Below are 22,199 nucleotides of genomic sequence, written 5' to 3' on the forward strand. Positions count from 1 at the left end.
AACTAGAAAGTGGGGAGAACCGCTGCAGGCATGGAGCAAGACTTGCATTTTAGACCCATGACTTGCAGCCACGGCGAGGATGAGATGGAGGGTATAAGCTAAAGTCCGGGAGATCACTTAGGCGGCTGCTTCAGTAACACAGAAAGATGATGAGTTTCTGTACTAAGGAAGTAGTTGTAGGAAAAGAGGGGAGTAGACATATTCTAGAACTATGTACAAGATAAAATCAACAGGTGTCAGAGAAGACAGGTAGAGGTGAGGCTAAGACTTAGGGCTGAGTCTTGGGCACATGGGTACCTCCAGCTGAGACTGAAAATGAAGGATCCTGGGCAAGGCCTTACTTAGAACAGGAATCCCTGGTCATGGGGGAACAGCACAACCATGTAAGGTCTACTGTAGGAAACTCCTCATTTCTAGGAGTTACCAGTTTGTAAATGACTTACTTTGTTTTCATCACTAAGTGGGGTGAACTGGAGATTATCTCTAAAATAGAGATATTCTCACTTATTTGCATTCCAATGCGTGGTCTTAAATGGGAAAGTAACAGCTGAATTTAAAGCCAGTAGGTCAGAAACTGTGGGTAAGCCTTAGCCTATCAGTGCTATAACCTGTAGTGAGTGCTACTGACAAAAATCACTCACATTATTTTATGCTTCTTAAATGATCACTATGAAACAAAACAAAACAACCTCATAACCAAAAATCTAAAAACACAACAGAAAAACCCATTCACGTGGGGCTAATAGCATTATCTCCCTGAACAATGGGGGTGCCCTGGGAGTGTGTTGTGCATATCAACTACCCAGTGTATCAAACTCGACAACAGATGAGAAACTACTGCCCAGGAGAACGTTGAATGTGCCCCTCCATCTGCCCGTCTTGTCGTGCTCTTTTGCCTTCCATCAGCTTGCCATTGGAGAACCACTACTTTATCTAACAGGCTCTCTCACTTCTTCTGGTCCATTATGCCACACCCTGACAGGGCTCCTGCACAGAAACACCAAGTGGGGTTCCCAGTGGAGGTGGGGTGGGGGGAGGAATGACGAGAGTTTGAGACAAAGAAAAGTAGAAGTTCTACTACTCAAGGCCACGTGAGGTAATCGGTCGTAAGTGGTGGGTTTGTTTGGATGAGTCCTGAGATCCAACGCTGGACACACAGGCAACAGTGGAGAGCCTTCAATATCAGGAGGAGGAAATTTTAATTTATCCTGCAGGTAAAAGGACTTCTGAGTTAAGATGGCAGAGTCAGGACAGATCATCTGTATGAACTCAGACAAGGGGACAAAAGTTAACAAATCGCTCCATGTTTGATGCTCCTAAAGAACACTGCATCAGTATTAATTTATGGAGTCCTCTTTCAAACTGATCTATTCATTCCTCAGTTTTGAGTCTCTTTCTTCCTAATTGCTATAAGGTTGATGGGTCTATTGGCAGCTGTGGTTTCCTCACAGTGTTAGTTCAAGCTTTTCTCATCTGTTTGAAAGAAATCGCTTCTTCTTGCCTTGAATTTGCAATTTTGCCCCGACATGCAATCATCTGGGCATGTGATGACTTACCATGGAGCCACTCCTGGGAACTGCAAAACTCCCTTCTTCATCTTGGGACCCATCTGACAGGGCAGTAATGTTGAAAGAAGCATCATCTGGCTAAATGGAGAAATGAAAGCACCATTCTTATTCAGGCAAATACTTTCTAACATGTTTGTGTATTCCACTATGCGTACGTATTTCGATGTGTGTGGCAATACACAGAGTTATGACTGCCAGGGCATGGGCAATTGCACCAGCCCTTCAGGGCTCATCACTGCAAACCACCTAAATGCCTGGCCCTCTGACAGACCCTGGCCCTGCGGCAGACGCTGCTCTTGTCTGCCACAAATTCCATTTTCCTTAACAATATCTTGGTTTTGTTCCAGGGAGTGAGGTGTTAAACCAGAGAACTTGATTTCCAGGCTTCTTTGCAGCTAAAAGTGATCATGTGACAAGTGTGGTCAATGAGGTGTAAGTGTAATATTACGAAGAGTGCCTCCAGAAAAGTTAAGGCTTTCCTGACCAAAAAGAGTAGGGTCAGCTGCTACATGCTCATGACAACACTCTAGGTGACAGCCTGGAGTTGCCAGCGTCTTGCTCCAATGAGGATGATGGATGGCAGAGATGGCTGGGTCTGTGCTAAGGGGCATCATGTGGCTGCCCTGTCACACTTGGACCACACCCTCTTAAGCATCTCCACGTGAAGCAAAGCAACTCTGACTTTTCTATTACATGCAGCCAAACACAAACTTAACTTGTCTAATCTTATTTTTTTTAAACAAACCCTAGGACTACCTTTCACAGTGATTAGAATTCAATAACAATAGTACCAGATTGTTTTTTCATTTATAAAGCTTGAAGTAGATTTTTGCTTTAGTGTACAATGGCATTACTGAAATTTAAGAAATGAATATTCTTTTCTTTACTGAAGGAACCTTATGGCAAAATCGAATATATTTGATACTTATAAAAACATACGATATTTTGTTTTTTAAAAAACTGTCATTCATCTTTCTTGACCATATTTTCTAAATTTTCTATAGACGGTATGTGTTACTTTATAAAATAAACATAGGACGCTTTTTTCTTTAAAGGAACAAATAGAACACAAGATCTAGCACAAGAAATTTAAGTCAAGATGGCAAGCTGACAATCACCTAACTCCCCTCACCCCAAATCACTAAAAATGGCAGAAAATATATAGATATATATTTTAAAGAAACAGCTTGTTAACAGCAATGGAGACCAGCAAAGAATTCCATAGCTGATAGAAATTTCTAGAAGAAAAGCTAATAGAATTGATTTGGTAAAATAAAAACCCCTACTTGAAAACAGCATAAAAGAAAATTTTTTAGAGAGAGAAGAGAAAAATAACAGAATGTACAAAGAGTAGGAAAGGGCCACAGGCAAATAGTTAAGAGCTGTTTACAAAATATTGATAGAGGTCAAGTAGACCATCCGTCTTTAAATATGCAGACAGCCCCTAAATATAACCCTAGAACCGCCCCCCCCCCCCAATTCTGTCTAAATAAAATGAACTAACTGCCTTGGGGTGGGTGGGCTCCTAGTTTGAGTACAGTTGACCCTCTGTCTCCACGGGTTCTACATTTGCAGATTCATCCAACCAGGATGGATAATATTTGAAAAAAAATTCCAGAAATTTCCAAAAAAACTAAACTTGAATTTTGCATATGCCAGTAACTATTTATATAGTATTTACATTGTGTTAGGTATTATAAGTAATCTAGAGATGATTTAAAGTATTCAGGAGGGTGTGTGTAGGTTATATGCACATACCACACCATTTTATATAAGGGACTTGAGCACACATGGATTTTGGTATCCTGGGGGGTCCTGGAACCAATCCCCCATGGATACTGAAGGAGGAGGGGGTCTAAAAGAGAAGGAACTTGGCAGACCACAACAAAAGAAATGGAGGGGCGGCTGAAGAGTTCTTCATTCCTTTCATCAATTTTGCATTTGGGGAGTGTTTACTGCACTAACCCACCTGCCCCCCTCTAAGCAAGATGAATGAAATAAGGGGCTGATTCTTGTGAAAGTTCAGAATTCCAGCTATAAATTCAAAATTCAAAAAAGTTGCAGAGAGGGCAAACACAAAAAGCTTATTTATAGAGGAATAAGATTCAGACAACCAAAGTAAGAAGATTGTCATGTAAGAGTGTGCAAGAGTAGGTCAATGAGCAATATGGGAAATGCCACTGTGCGGGTTCTCCAGGAGAGCTAAGGTTTTCTGTTAAGAACGAACAGTCAGTTGGCACATGTTCCTAATGGGATCCAGAATTTGCTAACCATCTTGTAAGTTCAAGGATTAAATCCACATGCTATGGTGGTGGCGTGAAAGGAGAAAGTTAGAAGTTTCGTGCTAAGGTTGGCACTACATTGCACTGCAGTTGTACTAGCCTTGGTTTATCCACCATTAGTTGCTCACTTTGTGATTAAAACAAACTCCTACTCGTTTAAACCAAGGTTCCTTAGATTTACTATACTACAAAGCAAACACAGATGCAATTGATCATTTTTAACAGAAGGTATGATTGTATTTTGCAGCGAATTATAAATCAATAGCAAATGTAGCTATTTGATTTTCACTTAAGACATTGGAAATAAACTAGATCGACTACTTTGCCTTTGAATTAACTAACACCTCTAATGACTAATTCATCTATGTTGACTACACATAGGAAAATGTTTCTTTTATCTATACAAGTGATTTGTAGAGTAGTTTGTAAGGACTGTAGACTGGGTTGTAAGCCTTCTGTACAGGTTGCAAATCTTCTGTAAATCTTTTGTAAATGCCCAGATTTAGTGGCATTTGTGATTGAGAGTCAAGATTCAACCATGTATAATATATAAACAATAGACAATCATCTATATTATAATAGACAATTCCTTTATTGTAAGTAGCTTATTGCAAAATAAATGTGTTAGATATTAAAGAAATCATAAAATACTATATGGACTCTTTTGTAAAGGTTTCTTGAGACAGATTATAAAGTATACAATTTGATGAGTTTTGACAAATATATAGACCTGTGAAACCATCACCACAGTCAAGACAATGAACAAAACCAGCACTCCCCAAATGTCCTCATGCCCCTTTGTCATCCCTCCTTCCCTCTCCTCCTCACCAACCCCTAGGCAATCACTGATCTTCTTTCCCTCACTATAGGTTAGTTTACATTTTCTGTAATTTCATATAAATTGAATCTTTTTTGTCTGGCTTCTTTCACATGGCATAATTATTTTAAGATCCATCCATGCTGTGTATATCAAATGTTCATTGCTTTTTATTGCTGAGAAATATTCTACTGTATGGATATATCACAATTTGTTCATATATTTAGCTGCAGGTAAAACTGGGTTCTTTCCAGTTTGGGGCTATTAAGCTATAAACATTTGTGGATAAGTCTCCGTCTGAATATATATTATCTATGAGTAGAATGGCTGGGTCTATATGGAAGGTACGTGCTTAATATTTTAAGAAACTACCAAATTATTTTCCGAAGTGGATGGACCATTTTACATTCCTACCAGCAATGTATGAGAGTTCCAGTTGCTCTGCATCCTTAGCACCAGTTGATACGGTCAGCTTTTTTAATTTCAGCCATTCTACAGGGTATGTAGAGATATCTCATCGTGGCTTTATGTGCATTTCCATAATCACTAATGATACTGAGCACTTTTCATGAGATGATTCGCCATCCAAATCTCTTTCTTGGAGAGGTGTCTATTCAAATCTTTTGCCCATTTTAAAAGATGAGAAAAGACCAAACAAAGTTTTATCACCGGAAAGCTCCAAGTATGTTCTTGAAACAGAATGTTGATTTGTTTTCAAAAGTAGAGGATTTGTGTGATTAAGTCGAAGGAACTAGGACTTCCCTGGTGGCCCAGTGGCTAAGACCCTGCACTCCCAATGCAGGGGGACCGGGTTCAATCCCTGTTCAGGGAACTAGATCCCACATGCATGCCGCAACTAAGAGTTCGCATGCTGCAACTAAAAGATCCTGCATGCCACAACGAAGATCCCACAGGCCACAAGTAAGACCCGGCACAGCCAAATAAATAAATAAATAAATAAATGTTATTTAGAAAAAAAAAAAGCGAGAGAACTAAAGCTTGGAAATACCAGCAGAGAACAAATTGTGGATAATTTTAATATAAAAAGAAAGAGTTGGGGCCTCCCTGGTGGCGCAGTGGTTAGGAATCCACCTGCCAATGCAGGGGACACGGGTTCGAGCCCTGGTCTGGGAAGATCCCACATGCCGGGGAGCAACTAAGCCCGTGCGCCACAACTACTGAGCCTGAGCTCTAGAGCCCACGAGCCACAACTACTGAGCCTGCGAGCCACGACTACTGAGCCCATGAGCCACAACTATTGAAGCCTGCGTGCCTAGAGCCTGTGCTCCGCAACAAGAGAAGCCACCGAAATGAGAAACCTGCGTACCGCAATGAAGAGTAGCTCCCGCTCGCCACAACTAGAGAAAGCCTGCGCGCAGTAACAAAGACCCAACACAGCCAAAAATAAATAAATAAAATAAATAAATTAAAAAAAAAAGAGTTACGTATTATTTCTGTAAACAATAGGGATTATATTCTGGAATAAAATGGGAGAGTTAAGTCAATGACCAAGCCTTTCTCTCCTAAAACCTAGTAGAGTCAACAAAACATAATGAAATAAAGAAAAAAGAATTCCAGCAACATTCACACGAGTGGTGGTCAGAGAGAAATATTCCAGGAATAATGTAAATTCTTTTCCAAAATCCGCCTCCCTCCTAATCAAATGGAGACACTTTTGAAATAGACAACTACTATATCCTCCAAATCATGAGGGAAAACAACTGAAGGTGTGAGTAACCACATCTGGGGTCAATATGAGCAGAGCCCTTGAAACTCAGTCTCTCCCCAATACCACCTCAGTAGGGAGGAGGGAACCTATTGGATTCACCATTTTGCTTTTTTCTACCTGGGAGGAAGTTAGGGGAGGGAATATGAGAATGGAAAAATCAAAGGAAAAGTAGAGTACATCAGCTCCACCAAGGGAGAGAAAAGATAGCTTAGGATAGAAGTGCAAGTAAAAACAGACGTGAGAACAGGCTGTCTAAACCATAAATAAAGCAATCTTTCCCGTTTGTAAACTGACAAAAGCTGGATCTTTCTCCCAATGTTTGCCTGACTTCGCCCTCCTCTGGGTAAGTGAGGAGTGGAAGTGGCTCTGGGGAAAAGCAGGGGGATGGGGAAGGCGAGGGGCACTAGACACCTAGGGTGAAGAGTGTGGTCAGAACTCAGATGCCTGGCGTTCGCCCTGCACCAGGAAAATAGTGGACAACCTGAGGACACCTACTGCTGTCCTGTGACCTGACGTCCATAGCTGGTGGAGCTGTGACTCAATGGAACCAACACTCTTACGAGAATTTTTCAAAATAAAAGAAAAATGGAAAGGAACTAAATCTGTCATAAAGAAATGCCTACCATCGTTGGTTTTCTGGGTTTGTATCTGTTTTAATAGAGCATGTAGTTGTTTGTGGCTTTAACTATTAAACTCGGGTTCATTTACTGCTGAACGGCTTCCTACAAATCGAATAAAGGTAGGTAGGCATGTTGACAGCTGTAGTTGTCCAGCCACCTGAATTATGTTGCGTTGTTTTGAAGTTTTGCATGATTGTCTTGAAGGAACGGCTTCTTTTTTCATCCCTACCCCCAGTTCTCCTGCTATCACTTACCAGGGAACCACTTGTTTTGATAACTCCCGGCAGCTCTTTTTCCTCCTGGGTGCCGTCCAACTGACTAGGAGGGTTGTCACAGGTGTCGCCTGGCTAATGAAAGAAATGAAAGTCATTTTTATCCAGGCATACATATCTTTCCCAATGTGATTGTTTATTCAATTATACATTACACTAGAATCTGTATAAATGCACAGCCATGTGGAGATACAGAGTTAATGACTACAGTGCAATTGGTAGCATTCACCAATTCCTCCAAAAGGATATTGAGCCTCATAAATGTCATGCACTGCAAAAGAAATGAGTCTCAAAAGCAGACACTGCTACCTGCCTGCCAAAACCCACTTTTCTTTTCTTCTTTAACATGTGAATATCATGATCTTGCTCCAAGATGCCGTGTGTCTATCTAAAAGGACTAAGTGTGATCATGTGATGGTTCCGTCCAAAGAGATTCGAGTGAAACCCTACTCGGTAGAGCATCCAGGAAGGCTAATGTTTTCTTGTTGAAGTGCATGGAACCAGCTGGCTGACGCTCCTCCCAGAACATGGGCATGGTACCTGCGATGCCCAGACATCCTGTAAGCATTAAATACTAGCCTGTATGCTGAGAGGAACAGAATGGGAAGATAAAAATTTGGTAGGTCCATGAGAGGGATATTAGTCAAACCAGCCGCAGACTTCTTATTTTGTAAGGAAAATAAACCTCTAATTGTCTAAGTCAGGAAGCTTACTGATTAAACTATGCTATTTAAAAATCAGACTTTATGACTGTATTTTGGAGTGATTTAGAAATCAAAAGCAAGAGTATTCAGGGGTTTTTTTTCATTATGAAACTGGAAAAACATTAGACTGATTATCTCACAAACACATATGACTGAACCAAATATTTCATTCCCATCACTGAGTATTGCAAAAGCTCTGATTTTCACTATGCAGCAAATGGATTTGAGACTATTCTAATTGTGATGTGCTGCACTGTAGGCCTTGTGCATACACTCTAAGATTTTTAGCAGCATTTGTGATATAATGGCATTTCCCAAAATAAGATGCAAATATTCTACTCCATGACTAAAGCAACTTTTTGCAAAATTAAGCATACTGGATATTAATGAAATAAACTTTTACATGAGACCTTAGACACATTTTTCATCTGGCTTTTCCATACTTTCTAACTTTCCCCCAATGTGTATGTATTATATTGCTATGAAGAACACACATCTCCTTGGAAGGGGAAACAATGCTAAAAAGGCAGTACAAGAAAACTTAGGTCAGGATGGAGGTCAGAGGGTGTACCACTCCCAATCACTCAGAATTAGAGAAAGGGCATATTTTTTAAGTATAGCTCCAAGGGCACTGAAAACCAACAAAGTGTTCTAATAACAGATTAAAAATTGTTAGAAATTCCTGGAAAATAAAAAGTAAGTAGTTTATTTCATAATTGTAGAGGAATTCTCAGCCTAAGAATAGCATAAGACAAAGAAAGGGCAAATCCACAAAAAAGCAAACAGACCAACAACCAAGCTTAGAGTGGAAACCACACAGGACAAGAAGGGGCCCCAGGGCAACGGCTAGGATAATTTACTGTAAAGTGTTTCCTTAATGGAAGGGCCCGACAGAACTCCGAACAGTTCCCTTTACACTGAACAGCAGACAGCAGCCACGTATGGACCCAAGGAAAGCACTCTGAATGAAGTGAACTACCTGCCTTGGGAAGATGCCCAGGGTTGGGACCAAAGCAGACCTCAGTATCAGGTCACTCTGGACCTTCATGAAAGACATGGATGGGAGAATAAAAGGAGAACATGAGTTTTATCTGGGAACGATGTCATCTGCCACTCTCCCTTTGGCATTGAAGGTATGTGCATGCGTGTATCTGTGTGTGTACGTGTGCATGTACGTGTGTCTACGCATGCACACATGCACGGACTCACCCATGTGTGCTGTTAAAATAACGTCCATTCACAGACTGCTCACATACCTTACTGCTTACACAGGACCCAAAGTCAGCGCTCTTATTCAACAAAGAGCCCTTTGGGAAAATATCTATATAATGGCAGAGAAATCATACAGCAATGACATATCCTAAAAGTCATTAACTAGTCAATCCAGACCATCACTAAGGATCATCAGCCACTGGAGAAAAATCAACATTATAAAAAAGTCAGCTGTGGAGAAAATCAACATTTTGAAAAAAAAGCATAGTGATACACATTCTGGGAGAAAGAGATAATTGAGGGAAGAGAAAAAGGCTTATAATGATTTAATAATTTCAAAGAGATCTGAGAGACTATTGCAATCATAAATCAGGACTAACTATAACAATAAAGGGTAAATCAGTGAAAAAAGGAGGAGTTCTTATGAATTAACAGTATGATCGCTGAATTTAAAAATCAACAGGGACCCAATTATAATCACTCATGACAAAAATTAGAATTAGGTTTCCACAAAATGATGCAGACAAAATCTGCTAGCATACAGAACAAATGGAAAAAAAAGACATGGGAAATATAAGAGACAATTTAAGAGCTGTGTGAGTTTAATGCAAGAAATGAAAAGAAGAAGAGAGAAAATGGAGATAATGAAGTAAAAGAAATAATGGGAAAAGAATGTTCAGAACTGAAAGGAAACATGTTTCAGAAACAAAAAGCTGAGTGCTGGATCATGATAAAAAAAAAAAAAAAAAAGATTTCATATCCTGATGGCAGTTCAGGTCTCTAACGACAAAGATAAACCTGAAAGCTTTCAGAAATATAAAAATGAGAGCAGGATGCAAATAAAGGAATGATTTAGAGAGGCATCAGACTTCTCAACATTAACACTATATGAAAAGCAAATAGATTAATATTTACAGATTTCTGAAAGGAAATGATCAACAGCCTAGCACACTGATACTAACCAGTTTAGGATTTAAGCTTTTTAGTTATTAAAATTTAGTAGCCAGAGATATTTCTTGCCAGATTTGCTCAAAGGATAAAAGATGCAATCTGCTAAGAAGATGTAACAGTTTGTAATATATGTGATTATGGAAATTAGTATTTCTACTATTCTCTGTGGCCATTCTGGCAGGCTAGCCCTCATCCTCCTCCAGGGATACAGAGCAGTACTGCTCTCTCATTCTATAAACTGGTGAGTAGTTCAGGGGTGTGGCTGGAATAAAACTTAATCGTTCTCGTCCACCTCAGTGGGAGATTTCTTCGTGTGTTCGTCACCACACTTGCCTTTAACCTTTAAAAGATGACAAGACCGTCAAAGCATTGAAATAAAAGGGATAGTGATAAAAGAGAAAGGAAACAAAATAAGCATAGACTCATCATGTGAGTCCGTGGCTGGACGTGGAGTGTCAATGAGGCAACAAGATCTAAACTAAGACTCACTCTTACACGTTGCCTTGACATCCGGTAAAAGCGGGAGGGCCGTAAGTGGTCTAAGCCCAAGTTCCCCTCCCACTTTGCTCCCTCAGATAAGGTCCCCTAGTAAGACAACACTCCTTACCCAGGGGGCCAGACACAGTTCTTGCTTATCCCTGAGTAGTGGGTTTCAGTTCCCTGTCCACCCATGGAATTATTCAAACAAGACAATCCATCCTCTGTGAGAACCAGGGGGGCACTCCCCCTCTTGATACTACAAAGCCTGGTTGTTCACTCTGTTCCCAAGTGCGCCCCACATGTTGCTCTGTATGGTGTGCGGTGCCCTCCCTCCCTGGGCTGTGAGAACATGTAATAAATTGCTGTTGTCTCACCTTTCCAGTGTCAGGGGTCATGTGCTGAGCCATCCCTATAACCCCAGGGTGAAGAGGAGACAATCAAAACAGCAGGTAGAGGCAGGTGGGGTGAAAAGCTCATAGAAATCGTTCTTTGAAAACACCCCGTGTCTACTCTGACTTGCCCCTCCTCTAGCTGAGAGAAGAGGTAGTGGCTGCTGTGAAGGGGAGCGGGCGGGCAGAGAGGAACAAATGCCTGGATCAAGGGTCCTGGCCGGAAGGATGGTATAGAAGACTCCCTGAACCGAGGGAAAAATCTTCCAACTCAACAGAAAATGTAAAGACCTCTGACTAGACAGAGTTCACACTCTTATGAGAAATGCAATGAAATTAGAAAAAAATTAGAGACAAAAATCTGAAAACAGGATTGCTCACAGCCCCAGCTGACCACCCTCCACCTCCAGACCTTGACCTACCCTCAGGCAACAGAAGAGCAGCCAGAACACAAATTGGCCACATCCAAACCCTTGAGCAGAATTTTGGAAGGGACCAGGGGCTAGCCTGTATCGAGACAATTGGAAGACGTGGACAGAGTGCCCCACATAAAATATATGCAAGATGAAAGTAAACTGTAGAGAATCTAAACATCATCATCATCATCTTCATCAGATCAAGAATGGTACAGGGGTTACTCTTAGAACAACAAAGAATCCCTCTTCCTCTGCTGGGAAAGAAAATAAAGAGCTAAAGAGAAGGAAACACACAGAAGCGTGATAGAGGAAGGTCTCTTACTGTAAATTTTCTGCTGCCATGAGTCCAGGTGGAGGAAGATGTCAGGAACCCATGTCCTTCTCAGGGTGAAGGGTCACCACTTCAGTAAGAGGACCCAGGCCTCATGCCAGGAGGTACAGATCACAGCATGAGATTCATCTCTTTCACTGAAACAGCTTCACTGACAGTTTGGAACTCAGATCATCACTCTTTGAAACTCTGTACTAAACTGGGTGAGGTGGGCTCTAAATAAAACGTGTTTACCTCCGGTGCAAGACTGTGCACTTTTTCCATTTATTGTTACACATTCAAGATGCTATAGTGCTGCATCCCACAATATATTTACATTTAGAAGGTAACTTAAATGTCAAAATATTTCTTACGGTGACAATTAGATTAATTTTGAAAGATTTATAGAAGGTAGCATAAAATTTTCCACTATGCACTCAGCAAAGAGAACAATAGTTTAGCTGATGACCTCCCACATGTACTGACTTCTGGCTGTGGCTGCAGCTGCAGCTGTGATTGTTTTTGTTATTGTAGGTACAAGTAGGCCCCATAGTATTTGCGGATTTAACTATTTAATTATTCATTCCTGAGTCTGAGTCCCCTTTTTTCTTCATTGTTACAAGGTAAGTAGGCTTTTTTTTTTTTTTTTTTTTTTAACTTTCCAGGCTGCCTTGAAGTAACCACTTCTCTGGACCCCCTTGCTCTGTCTTACCAGTTGACCATTTCTGCAGGGAACTGCTGGCATCCCTTCTTCATCTGGGTTCACATCCAAAAGGGGAGCTGGGATACAACAAAAATCATCTGGCTATTGAGAAAAATGAAAGTGCATTTTTATTCAGGCATGTTCTCCCAAGGGCAACTGCATTTAATCACGTGTTACGCATACGATGTGCACATTCATACAGACTTGTTGAGACACCCACAGATATGACTGCCTATGCACTGATCACTGCATTTGGTCACTTAGCAGCCAGTCCTGGGAGCTCACCACACACCAGGCCCGGTGACAGACACTGGTACGTGTGGAAGATACTGTCAACCGCCTGCCCCAAACCCAGTCACATGTCTTCCTTAATAGGATCCTGATTTTTTTTTTCAGGAACTTTTGTGTACAATGAAAAAATATCAATTTCCCAGGCTCTCTTGCCGCTAAGGATGATTGTATAACATTTCTAGGCAATGAGAGGTAGCTGGAATTCTACCAAGTAAGATTTCTGGGAAACTGAAGTCAGAGAGATAGAGTCAGTTGGTACAAGTTCCAGGAACTGCCAGGAACATGGGCATGGTGGCAGGAGTGGCCCAGCCCCCTTGGCAAGCAAAAGAATGAAGGCCACATGTGAAAGACAAAATAGAAAGATGGAAGGAAGCTGGATCTACGCTAAAGCAAAGATCACTTTCCTCTGAAAGAGAGAAAAAACAAATTCATATTTGTATAACTCATGATTTCTTGGGTTTTCTGTGCCATGCAGTCAAATGTATATATGTGATATAACACTTTTTTTAAGGACTGTATGCCTATATTTATACAGTTAATTATGAGTTAGTCCCACCTTTAACTGTTTATCAATTATGAAATTGGAAATATATTAGATTGACTATTTTGCTCAATTAAATGTGTTACTGAAGGTAATAACTGATTCACATCTTCTGAATATTAGAAAAAATCTGTTTGAGCACTGAACTTCTGCTCATGATGAAATGGATTGTAGACCTTGTATTATGCATCCAAAGGGTGATTTAATATCTGTGATTTAGTGTATTAAGAGCTCTACCAAAACAAGGGTTAAATATTCTATTCTTCTATGGTTAGAATTTCACTGAAAATTATATTCATTGGATATTTAATTAAATCATAAAATTTTATTTGGGCCCATAGAAATACTCATTTTTTACCTCGCTTGTCCATATTTTCTAACTTTCCATTAAAGACGATGTATTACTTTTATAATAAGGAAAAAACCACATTTTTTGAAAGGAACAAATACTACTGAAAAATCAACATAGGAAAATTGGATCAAGATATCACAATGCACATACCACATTCTCCTCCCCCTGCAAATCACTCAAAATGTCAAAGAGATACCTTTCTCAAAGAGTAGATCTAGAAACCACTAAACATTTCCACTAGCAGAACATAAATTGTTGGATGCTCCTGGAAGATAAACAGCAAGCAAGAACGGTTTGATAAGGGTAGAGAAAAACTTTGGCCTGAAAAAAGGTATAAGAGAAAAAGGTGTGGAAGGTAAATGCTGATCCAGAAAAAGCACATATCCAGAATGAAAATAAAAACAGCAGGAAGGCATCGCCCAATTCAGAAGGCAACAGCTGTTTAGAAGAACAGCAGGCTGGAATTAAATGTAATTCCAGGATAAAACCCAAGTGTCCCCTTGGTGACAGAGTGACCACCTGCCTTGGGAGTGATAGTGGCTGTCCTAGTATGGGTGTGGTGGTCCCGGATGGAAAGAATGTTGAATTGCACTTTATTGGGGCCTTCTAAAAGGATATAGACAGGAGTATAAAAAGGAAAGTTGGGTTTGCCTGAAAAGGAAACAAACTATGGTTCTGCAGGACTCTTGTTACTTTGGCATTGATACCATATTTATTTCTTAAAGTGAACTGTGACAGTTGACATTGACACACTTCACCACTCACACAGGCCCAGACTCCTGTTCTGGGGGAGAGTTTTTGGGAGAAAACGGGTCTACATAACTGCATAAGAAATATATGACTACTACCTACACTAATCAATCAGTCAATCTAGTTCTCTATCAATGAATATAAATCAATATCCAAAGATTAAAGTCAATTGATCAATAGCAATGTAATGATGCCAAAAATAAACAGATGACCCTGAAGGAAAGAGATAATTCAAGGAAAAAAAGAGAACCTTGTAATTTAAGGTTTAATTTAGTACCTTCAGAGTGCTGAGAGGCTACTGCGGCTGAGAAACAAGAACAGGTCACAAAATAAAGGAAAAATCAGGGGAAAGGAGGGGCTTCAGTAAGTTCATAAGAGGACTATTAAAGTTTTAAAAATTAATGAAAGGTAAAAGTGTTAATACAACCAAGGCCAAACTAATGATATAAAAGATGAAGTTGAAGGGACAGCCAAGAATGTAGAACAAACATACACACAAACAAAGCTTGGAAAATATAACAGGACATTTAAGAGATACTGAGATTCAATCCAAACAATGAAACAATCATCTAACAACAATCATCTAATATCTAGAAGGAGGCAGTGAGAAAATGAAGGGAATAAATACTTGTTTTAAACGTTAGAAGAAAATATGCAGAATGAACAAGCTGAAGAATGAAAGACCTCACTTGGTAGTGACCAGGATGAATTTTTTAAAAAAGTAAAACTGTTAAAATTTCAAGGTTCCAACAATAAAAAATGAAATTCACAAAGCTTCCACATTTGTATACAAAGGAATGAAGTTGATGTAGATATTGTGCTTCCCCACAGCAATGGTGCATGAGAGAAGATAACGGACAAATATCTTCAAAATTCTGAAGAAAAATGATTTTGAACCTGGGATTCTATCTGCAAAAAATTAAGAAAAGAACTAGGATAATCTACATATCTATTTTTTAAATTATTTATATCTTCATTTGGTGAGTATAGTGGGTCAGATTCATAATTCTAAGATTAATGCAAAATTACCTTATGCAACTTGTAATGTTAAAACTTCATTAAGAAAATGTAATGAAAACTTTATGTAATTGTTCTATTAATGTAGGTAAACGATGACAAAGACAGAAATAAAGAATAGGAGAGAATAAGGAAGGGAGAGAGGGGAAGAGAAGAAGAAGGAGGAGGGAGGAATTGGTATTCATGATGTCAAATTCAAATAGGAAACTTAGAAGTTTAGGTATATTTCTAAGAGCCTCCAAGTCTATTTACCTGCAGAAGCAGATGCTGAATTTTTTAGGAAAAAAAATCTTGTGGAAATGTTTATTAGGACTTACACATTGTAAATATACCATATTTTTAAAAGGCTGGCTTTATATGGCTTTTTACATTTTTGACAAAGAACAATGTGAATTTTTAAGCAGCATAATACAATGCCAGGCTTTCCCTGACTTCCAGATGCCCCACTTCTCAGGACAGCACAAGACCTCTACTCCCTGGAATATATGGTCATTCTTTTACCTGCGACCACTCCCCCTGCCTCATTCCCCATTCTCTCTAGAACTGGGGCTTCAGCAGCAAGACTGGGGGGTATGTGGGAGAAGAGGAAGGCAGACAGGAGGAAAAGCCCCCAGGGCTACTCCCCTTGCCCACCAAGAATGCGGCCCTCTCTCTGCCTTTGCTGGAGTTAAACACCAAACAGTTTATTGCACTTACATGTTACGGAAAAGTAAGACTCTTCATTTCATTTTATACTTAAGCCCTAATGCGTAAGTGCCCACCTTACAATTCCCTTCGGGGTCCAAGTGAAAGAAATGGGAGGAGCACTGTTTCTATGTGACTATAGTGCAAAGTTTTGGGAAACCTAGAGAGGCTAGTTATGCATTTTCTTGAGTTACTGGAAGATTCAGGAGAAGCTATAGACCCATATTTTGCAGTTTGCTAGGGAAGAGGAAGAATCTTAGTCTGAAGTAGCTGGAAACAGAAATGGGGAAAGGATGCATGTAGGCCAAGGTCTTAGGATTCTCTCAAGATGATCTGGGAGATAACTGGAAAATGACCCAGGGAATTTAAACCTGCAGGGTAAACCTTTTCTTTGATAGGCATCTTGTCCAGGACCCATGTGGCTGGAGCCCTAGCCTCAAGCTGCGGGCATCACCTTTACTCAGTTACAGCTTGAGACAATCTCACCTTCCAAGAAGACCCAGGTTTCAACTAGGCTGAAAGTTCAAACAGCGTAGAACTCAAAAGGCTTACCTTGAGTATATCATTATATACAGCAGAGGATTCTAGAACTGTGTTCATTATACTGGCTACAAGCCACATGTGACATTTTAGATTCAAATCAATTACAATTAAATACAATTAAAATTTTAGTTCCTTACTTACACTAGCTACGTTTCAAGTGCTAATGCCACATGTGATGGGGGCTACCATATTGGACAGCACAGAAATAGATCATTTCCATCGCCGTAGAAAGTTCTAAAGGACAGCGCTCTTCTAGGACATTGTAAACACAAATACAAAGCTTAACTTTGTATATGTGAGCTGCCCTGGCAACACCCCACTGTGATTAATGTATCTAAGAGAAGATTTGACTTACAGACAACCTAAACTAACTCAAATTAGAGACTGTCTTCAGTTATGCCAGCTACCCAATATCCTTGAAGTTTTAATTTATGTCATTATTGATATTACAATTAAACAGATGAGAAACCTAAATCAAAGGGATTAACCAACTTGCCCCAGGCAACTTTACCTGTGACTGCAGCAGAATATCAAGTTCCCCTTTTCCTATATATGAATTACCCCGAAGTTCCAAGAATCCTATCTGCATAGAACCTGATATAAGAATTGCACAGCGAATGTATCCAATAATTATCTGTTGCATCAATGATGCAATTATTTCAATGCAACACTGCAGTGATGCAATAAATGGATGAATGAGTGAACTGTAAAGCAGAGCTACCAGTAAAACAACCACAGAAATAGGAGGACATGACTCAGCCTCAGAAGTAAAACTGTGGCTGTGGAATAGCCAAGGGTAAGCTGGAATTTCAACCAGCCATTTCTCAGAAAACATGTGATGCTTCCCTTATGGTTTTTTGAATCATTCTCTGGCCCATTTGATTAATGCTGTATCTTTCACTTTTCACCATTTTAATTTCTTTGAACATAAAGGGTACCCTAACCACTCTCCCATCCCCACCCCCAATTAAAACAAACTACACAGACTTGCTCATAATACTTGGGCCCACTTCTCTGGGACTCCTTTGCCTGTCCACAGAGTTTCCATTCAGTGCTGAGGTTTAAGTAAAGGCTCCATGTAGCCCATCCACAAAGACTTGCTCCCTTACCAAAGAAGTGATCAACTTCAAAAGAAGGGAATAAATTTTGTGTGCAGGGAGACTGCTGTATGGGGAATAAGAAATAATCACTTAAGATTCAAATTTGCAAAATTTTGCAGTTTGCTGTCTGCTTTACTTTTCTCTTAAAGCTAGAGGATGATTGACCTTTTCTGATAATTTTTCCACATTCCCCTTCCCTCCCCTCAATCAAACCAAACCTTTTGAGCCCTGTTCACTACTTACAGGAGATTCGCTGACTCCAAAGATGTCTCTGACATCCCTGACAGATTGCTTGTTCTTTTTTCTCATGGTTTGAGTGTAAGTATTATATCTCTTCTTCACTGCAGCTGCTTGGGTTCGAGTCAAAGTAGAGAGCAAGGCTTTGCCATCCTCCTCTTCATCACCCGAGATCAGGGTTGATAAACCTACATCTTGCAACCACTCTGCTTCAAGTTCTCCTTCTGTAAGATGAAGTTACCAAGAGAAGGTTAGAATATTCTGAGATTGGAAGCCATGTATATCTGTAAGTCTGTACACATCAGCGAGTAAGAAATAATCACTAGACAATATATTAAGACCATCCTGGACCTTGAGGACATTATGCCAAATGAAATAAGTCAGACAGAGAAAGAAAAACACCAAACACCATATAATCTCATTATATGTGGAGTTTAAAAACAAAACAAAGCAAAAAGTCCGAGCTCATAAATATAGGGAACAGATTGGTGCTTACCAGAGGCCAGGGGTGGAGGGGTGGGCGAAATGGGTAAAGGTGGTCAAAAGGTACAAACTTCCAGTTATAAAATAAAATAAATAAGTCATGGGGATGTCAAGTACAGCATGGTAACTATAGTTGATAATGCTCTGTTGCATATTTGAAAATTGTTAACAGAGTAGGATCTTCAAAGTTCTTACCACAAGAAAAAACATTTTGTAACTGTGACAATGGATATTAACTACACTTATTTTGATGATTGTTTCACAATGTATTCAAATATCTAAGCATTATGTTTATACCTGAAACTAATATTATATTATATGTAAATTAAATCTCAAAAAAAGTTAAAAGACCATTCTTTCTCCCATAATAATTGTGGGAACAGCCTATAGGAATGAATAAAAGGTCTGTATTGTGTTTTTTTAAATAAGTCAAATTTTTAAAGTATCTTCTAGTAGAGTAAGGTTATTTGGCAGATTTGGGAAGGTAATTTTCCTTACCAGAGAGTTAAATATAAGCCATATCTGAACAGCCAATTTCAAAAAATGATAAAATATGAATATCTAAACTAAAACCATGACAGGAAAAAAAGTGGTTTAATGGCACACAAAAGAATTTTTTAATCACACAAATTCAGGTTCAAATCCCAACCACCATTTACTAACTGAATGACTTTGGAGAGTTTTAAGTTATCTCTAGCTCTCGTGTCCTCTTGGCAAAATGGAGGTAATAATAACCAAAGTATTAGGTGGCTATGAGGATTATTTTATTAATGAATTTGTGACAGATGGCAAAAATCTAGAACAGAGTATGTGCTCAATAGACATTCGTTCTCTTACTTTTCTCCTTATTTTGAACATTAGGTAATCTTTCCTTTTCTCAGAAGGCAGCTAAAAAACTTAAAATTCATCATGATAAGGATCAATTGCTATTATAAATTAGATGTGTGGAAATAATAAAGAATTCAGAATAACAACATCATGTAACAGAAAATCCACTGTACACACTATAACATTCTGGGAACTATGCTAAACAGGCATTACCTGAATAAGGTTTCTTTTAAAGAGCAGAATTGACCGGTTAGCAAATACACTATCAAATCATCAGTCCAGAGGCGTTAGACTCTGCTTATGTTATTCTATCACTGTTACATGAACAAAAGCCTTCCCACACGCTTTACAAGAAAATGAGAAAACATTTTAAACTGAATAATAATGAAAATATGAAATATCAAAATTTGTGGGATGGAGTGAAGTCACAAAGGAAAAAGTAAAACTGTCTCTATTCACAAATGATCTCTTTGTTTATGTAGAAAATTCTAAGAAATCTAGTAGTAGACAACTACTGGTAAGTGAATTTAGAAAGGTAATGAAATATAAGGTCAAGTACAAAAATCAATTGTACTGCATACCAGTTGCAAACAATTAAAAAATGAGAGAGGTGAGAGAACAAGAGAGAGACACCCAATTAAAAGAAATAGTCAGAAGATTTCACAAAGCAAGATATATGAATGGACAATAAGCAGAGGAAAAAGTGCTTGACATCATTAGTCATTGGTGAGATATAATTACAACCACAATGAGACACCTCCACACATCCCTAGAATCATTCATGTTAATAAGTCTTAAAACATCAAACATTGCAAGGATGTGGAGCAGCTAGACTTGTCTGTCAGATACTGCTGGGAGGAGCGTGAAGTGGTACAACTACTCTGGAAAAATGCTGGCAGTTTCTTATGTAATTACACATATTCTATGAAAAATACATATATCCAGGAGAAATAAAAAGATATCTCCACCGAAAGACTTCTACAAGATTGTTCACAGCAGCCTTATTCATAACGGCCAAAACTGCAAACAACCATTAACAGTTAAATGTATAGACAAATTATGGCATATTCATACAACAGAATACTGATGTCATGGGTTGAACTGGGTCCCCAAAAAGATACACTGAAGTTCTAACCACCAGTACAGGTGAATGTAACCTTATTTGGAAACAGAGTCTTGGCAGGTATAATTAGGATTTAAGTTGAGGTGAGGTCATACTGGAGTAGAGAGGGCCCTTGATCCGATATAGCCAGTGTCCTTATAAGAAGAGGAGGTGAGACACAGACAACAACACAGGGAGTAGGCTACGTGACTACAGAGGCAGAGAAATGGCATGTGTTGTCTACAAGCCAAGGAACAGCTAGGATTGCTGGCAACACCAGAAGCTAAGAGAAAGACATGGAACAGATTCTTCCCTACCATCTTCAGAGAGAGGAGGGCCCTGCTGTCCCCTTGATTTTGGACTTCTAGTCTCCAGAACCACAAGTAAACAGATTTCTGTTGTTTTAAGCCACCTAGTTCTGTGGTACTTTGTTACAGCAGTGCTAGGAAACTAATACAAACTATCCCATAAGAAAAAGCAATGAAATAGTAATACACCAAATGAATCTCAAAAATATTATGTTCAGCGAAAGAAGCCCAACCCAAAACTGTATGCTGCAAAAACATCAGAACCTTGGTTGTCTCTGGCTAGGGACAGCAAGTCAGGGGGATGATGAGATTGGGAAAAACCATGAGGAAATTCTGAGTTGACTGAAATGTTATGTTGATTTGTGTGAGGTTACAGGGTTAGTATTTGTCAAACGTCACTGAGAACTGCACACTTAAGATCTAGGCATATGCTTCAAGGAAAATAATATCAGTCAAATAAATTTTAAACTCCAGTTAGTAGGTATGCTTTTTGTAGAAGTTTATGTTAGCAAGCCTGAGAATGTTTTCTGTATACTCTAGGCTTGAGCAAATGAAAAAATACATTGAGGAAAGTAAGAACCAGGTTTCTCATTATTGGAGAAGGGGGTTATAAATACAGAAAAATGGAAGACAACAACAAACTTTGTGGTGTTGGATTGGAATTGGAGGTTATCAGTACGAACTTATGATTTTTCATATAGATAGCTAGCTAGCTAGTAAGAAAAAAGAAGTGGAGAATAAGAGGTATTTTCCTTTATGTGTCTTTCTGGATCTGAAAAGGCAAAATGTAAGTATGTAAGGAAAAGGAATAAAAATACCCTTCTCTGATGCAGGACAGTTCCCTTGAATGGATTTTCATTAAATCTGTGGTGGGACTTTTTATTTCTAATGCTAAGTGAAATATATTAATTGTGGTACATCTGAACTATTGTTTTTCAGGTATAAGAAGGATAGGCTTGTAGAAAGGGAATAAAGAACAAAAAAGTTTTTTAAAGTTTCAGTTTATCTTGATAGTTGTCTTGAGGTTAATCACTGGCTAATGAAAACATTCTTAGATACTTACTAAACTACCTTCAGTCTTTCTTATGCATTTACTTGTCGATAGGTAGTACCTGGAGAAGATAACCTATGCTTTTAATCTCAGGTGAGTAATTTTGTACTTTTTGACAATTACGGACAATTATACTTTTTGGGTCCTCAACCTTCTTGTTTAATTTCACTGGAAACTAGTATAATTGACATACCTGACACAGCTTTTATTTGGTGAAGTACTAGATTATCCATTCTCTAAATACATTAATACTAGTACATGCTTCATAGCTAAATATTTTTAATCCAGAATTATGTTGGTAAATTTTTTTTCTGTCTCTCTCTTTTGGTAATTAATGGTCAAGTATACAAATATAAAAGCCATCAAAATGAGAATACTCAATCTGCTAGATGATTATGAATCAAGTCAACAGACGGGTACAGCATCCCTAAGTGGTGACACATAAGGGATCAATTTGGA

General features: G+C 39.0%; 1 protein-coding gene across 10 annotated transcripts in view; it reads right to left on the minus strand.

The window, feature by feature from the left end:
- Nucleotides 1-22,199, minus strand: part of ARHGAP28 (Rho GTPase activating protein 28) — a 155,040-nt gene that overhangs the window by 45,174 nt on the left and 87,667 nt on the right. For 9 of the 10 annotated variants that reach the window (XR_011076259.1, XM_068563180.1, XM_068563186.1 and 6 more), the window contains 4 exons: nt 17,975-18,192; nt 12,463-12,555; nt 7,271-7,363; nt 1,557-1,646 (listed from right to left, as the gene is read on the minus strand). Coding sequence is in view for 9 of the 10 variants with exons in the window: in XM_068563180.1 (XP_068419281.1) it covers nt 1,557-1,646; nt 7,271-7,363; nt 12,463-12,555; nt 17,975-18,192 (494 nt within the window). In the remaining variant the exon portion in view is untranslated. The remainder of the gene's footprint in view (nt 1-1,556; nt 1,647-7,270; nt 7,364-12,462; nt 12,556-17,974; nt 18,193-22,199) is intronic. The other variant, XM_068563182.1, reaches the window with a different exon arrangement.

Source organism: Eschrichtius robustus, chromosome 14 (genome assembly GCF_028021215.1).
Source record: "Eschrichtius robustus isolate mEscRob2 chromosome 14, mEscRob2.pri, whole genome shotgun sequence".
Taxonomy (NCBI): domain Eukaryota; kingdom Metazoa; phylum Chordata; class Mammalia; order Artiodactyla; family Eschrichtiidae; genus Eschrichtius; species Eschrichtius robustus.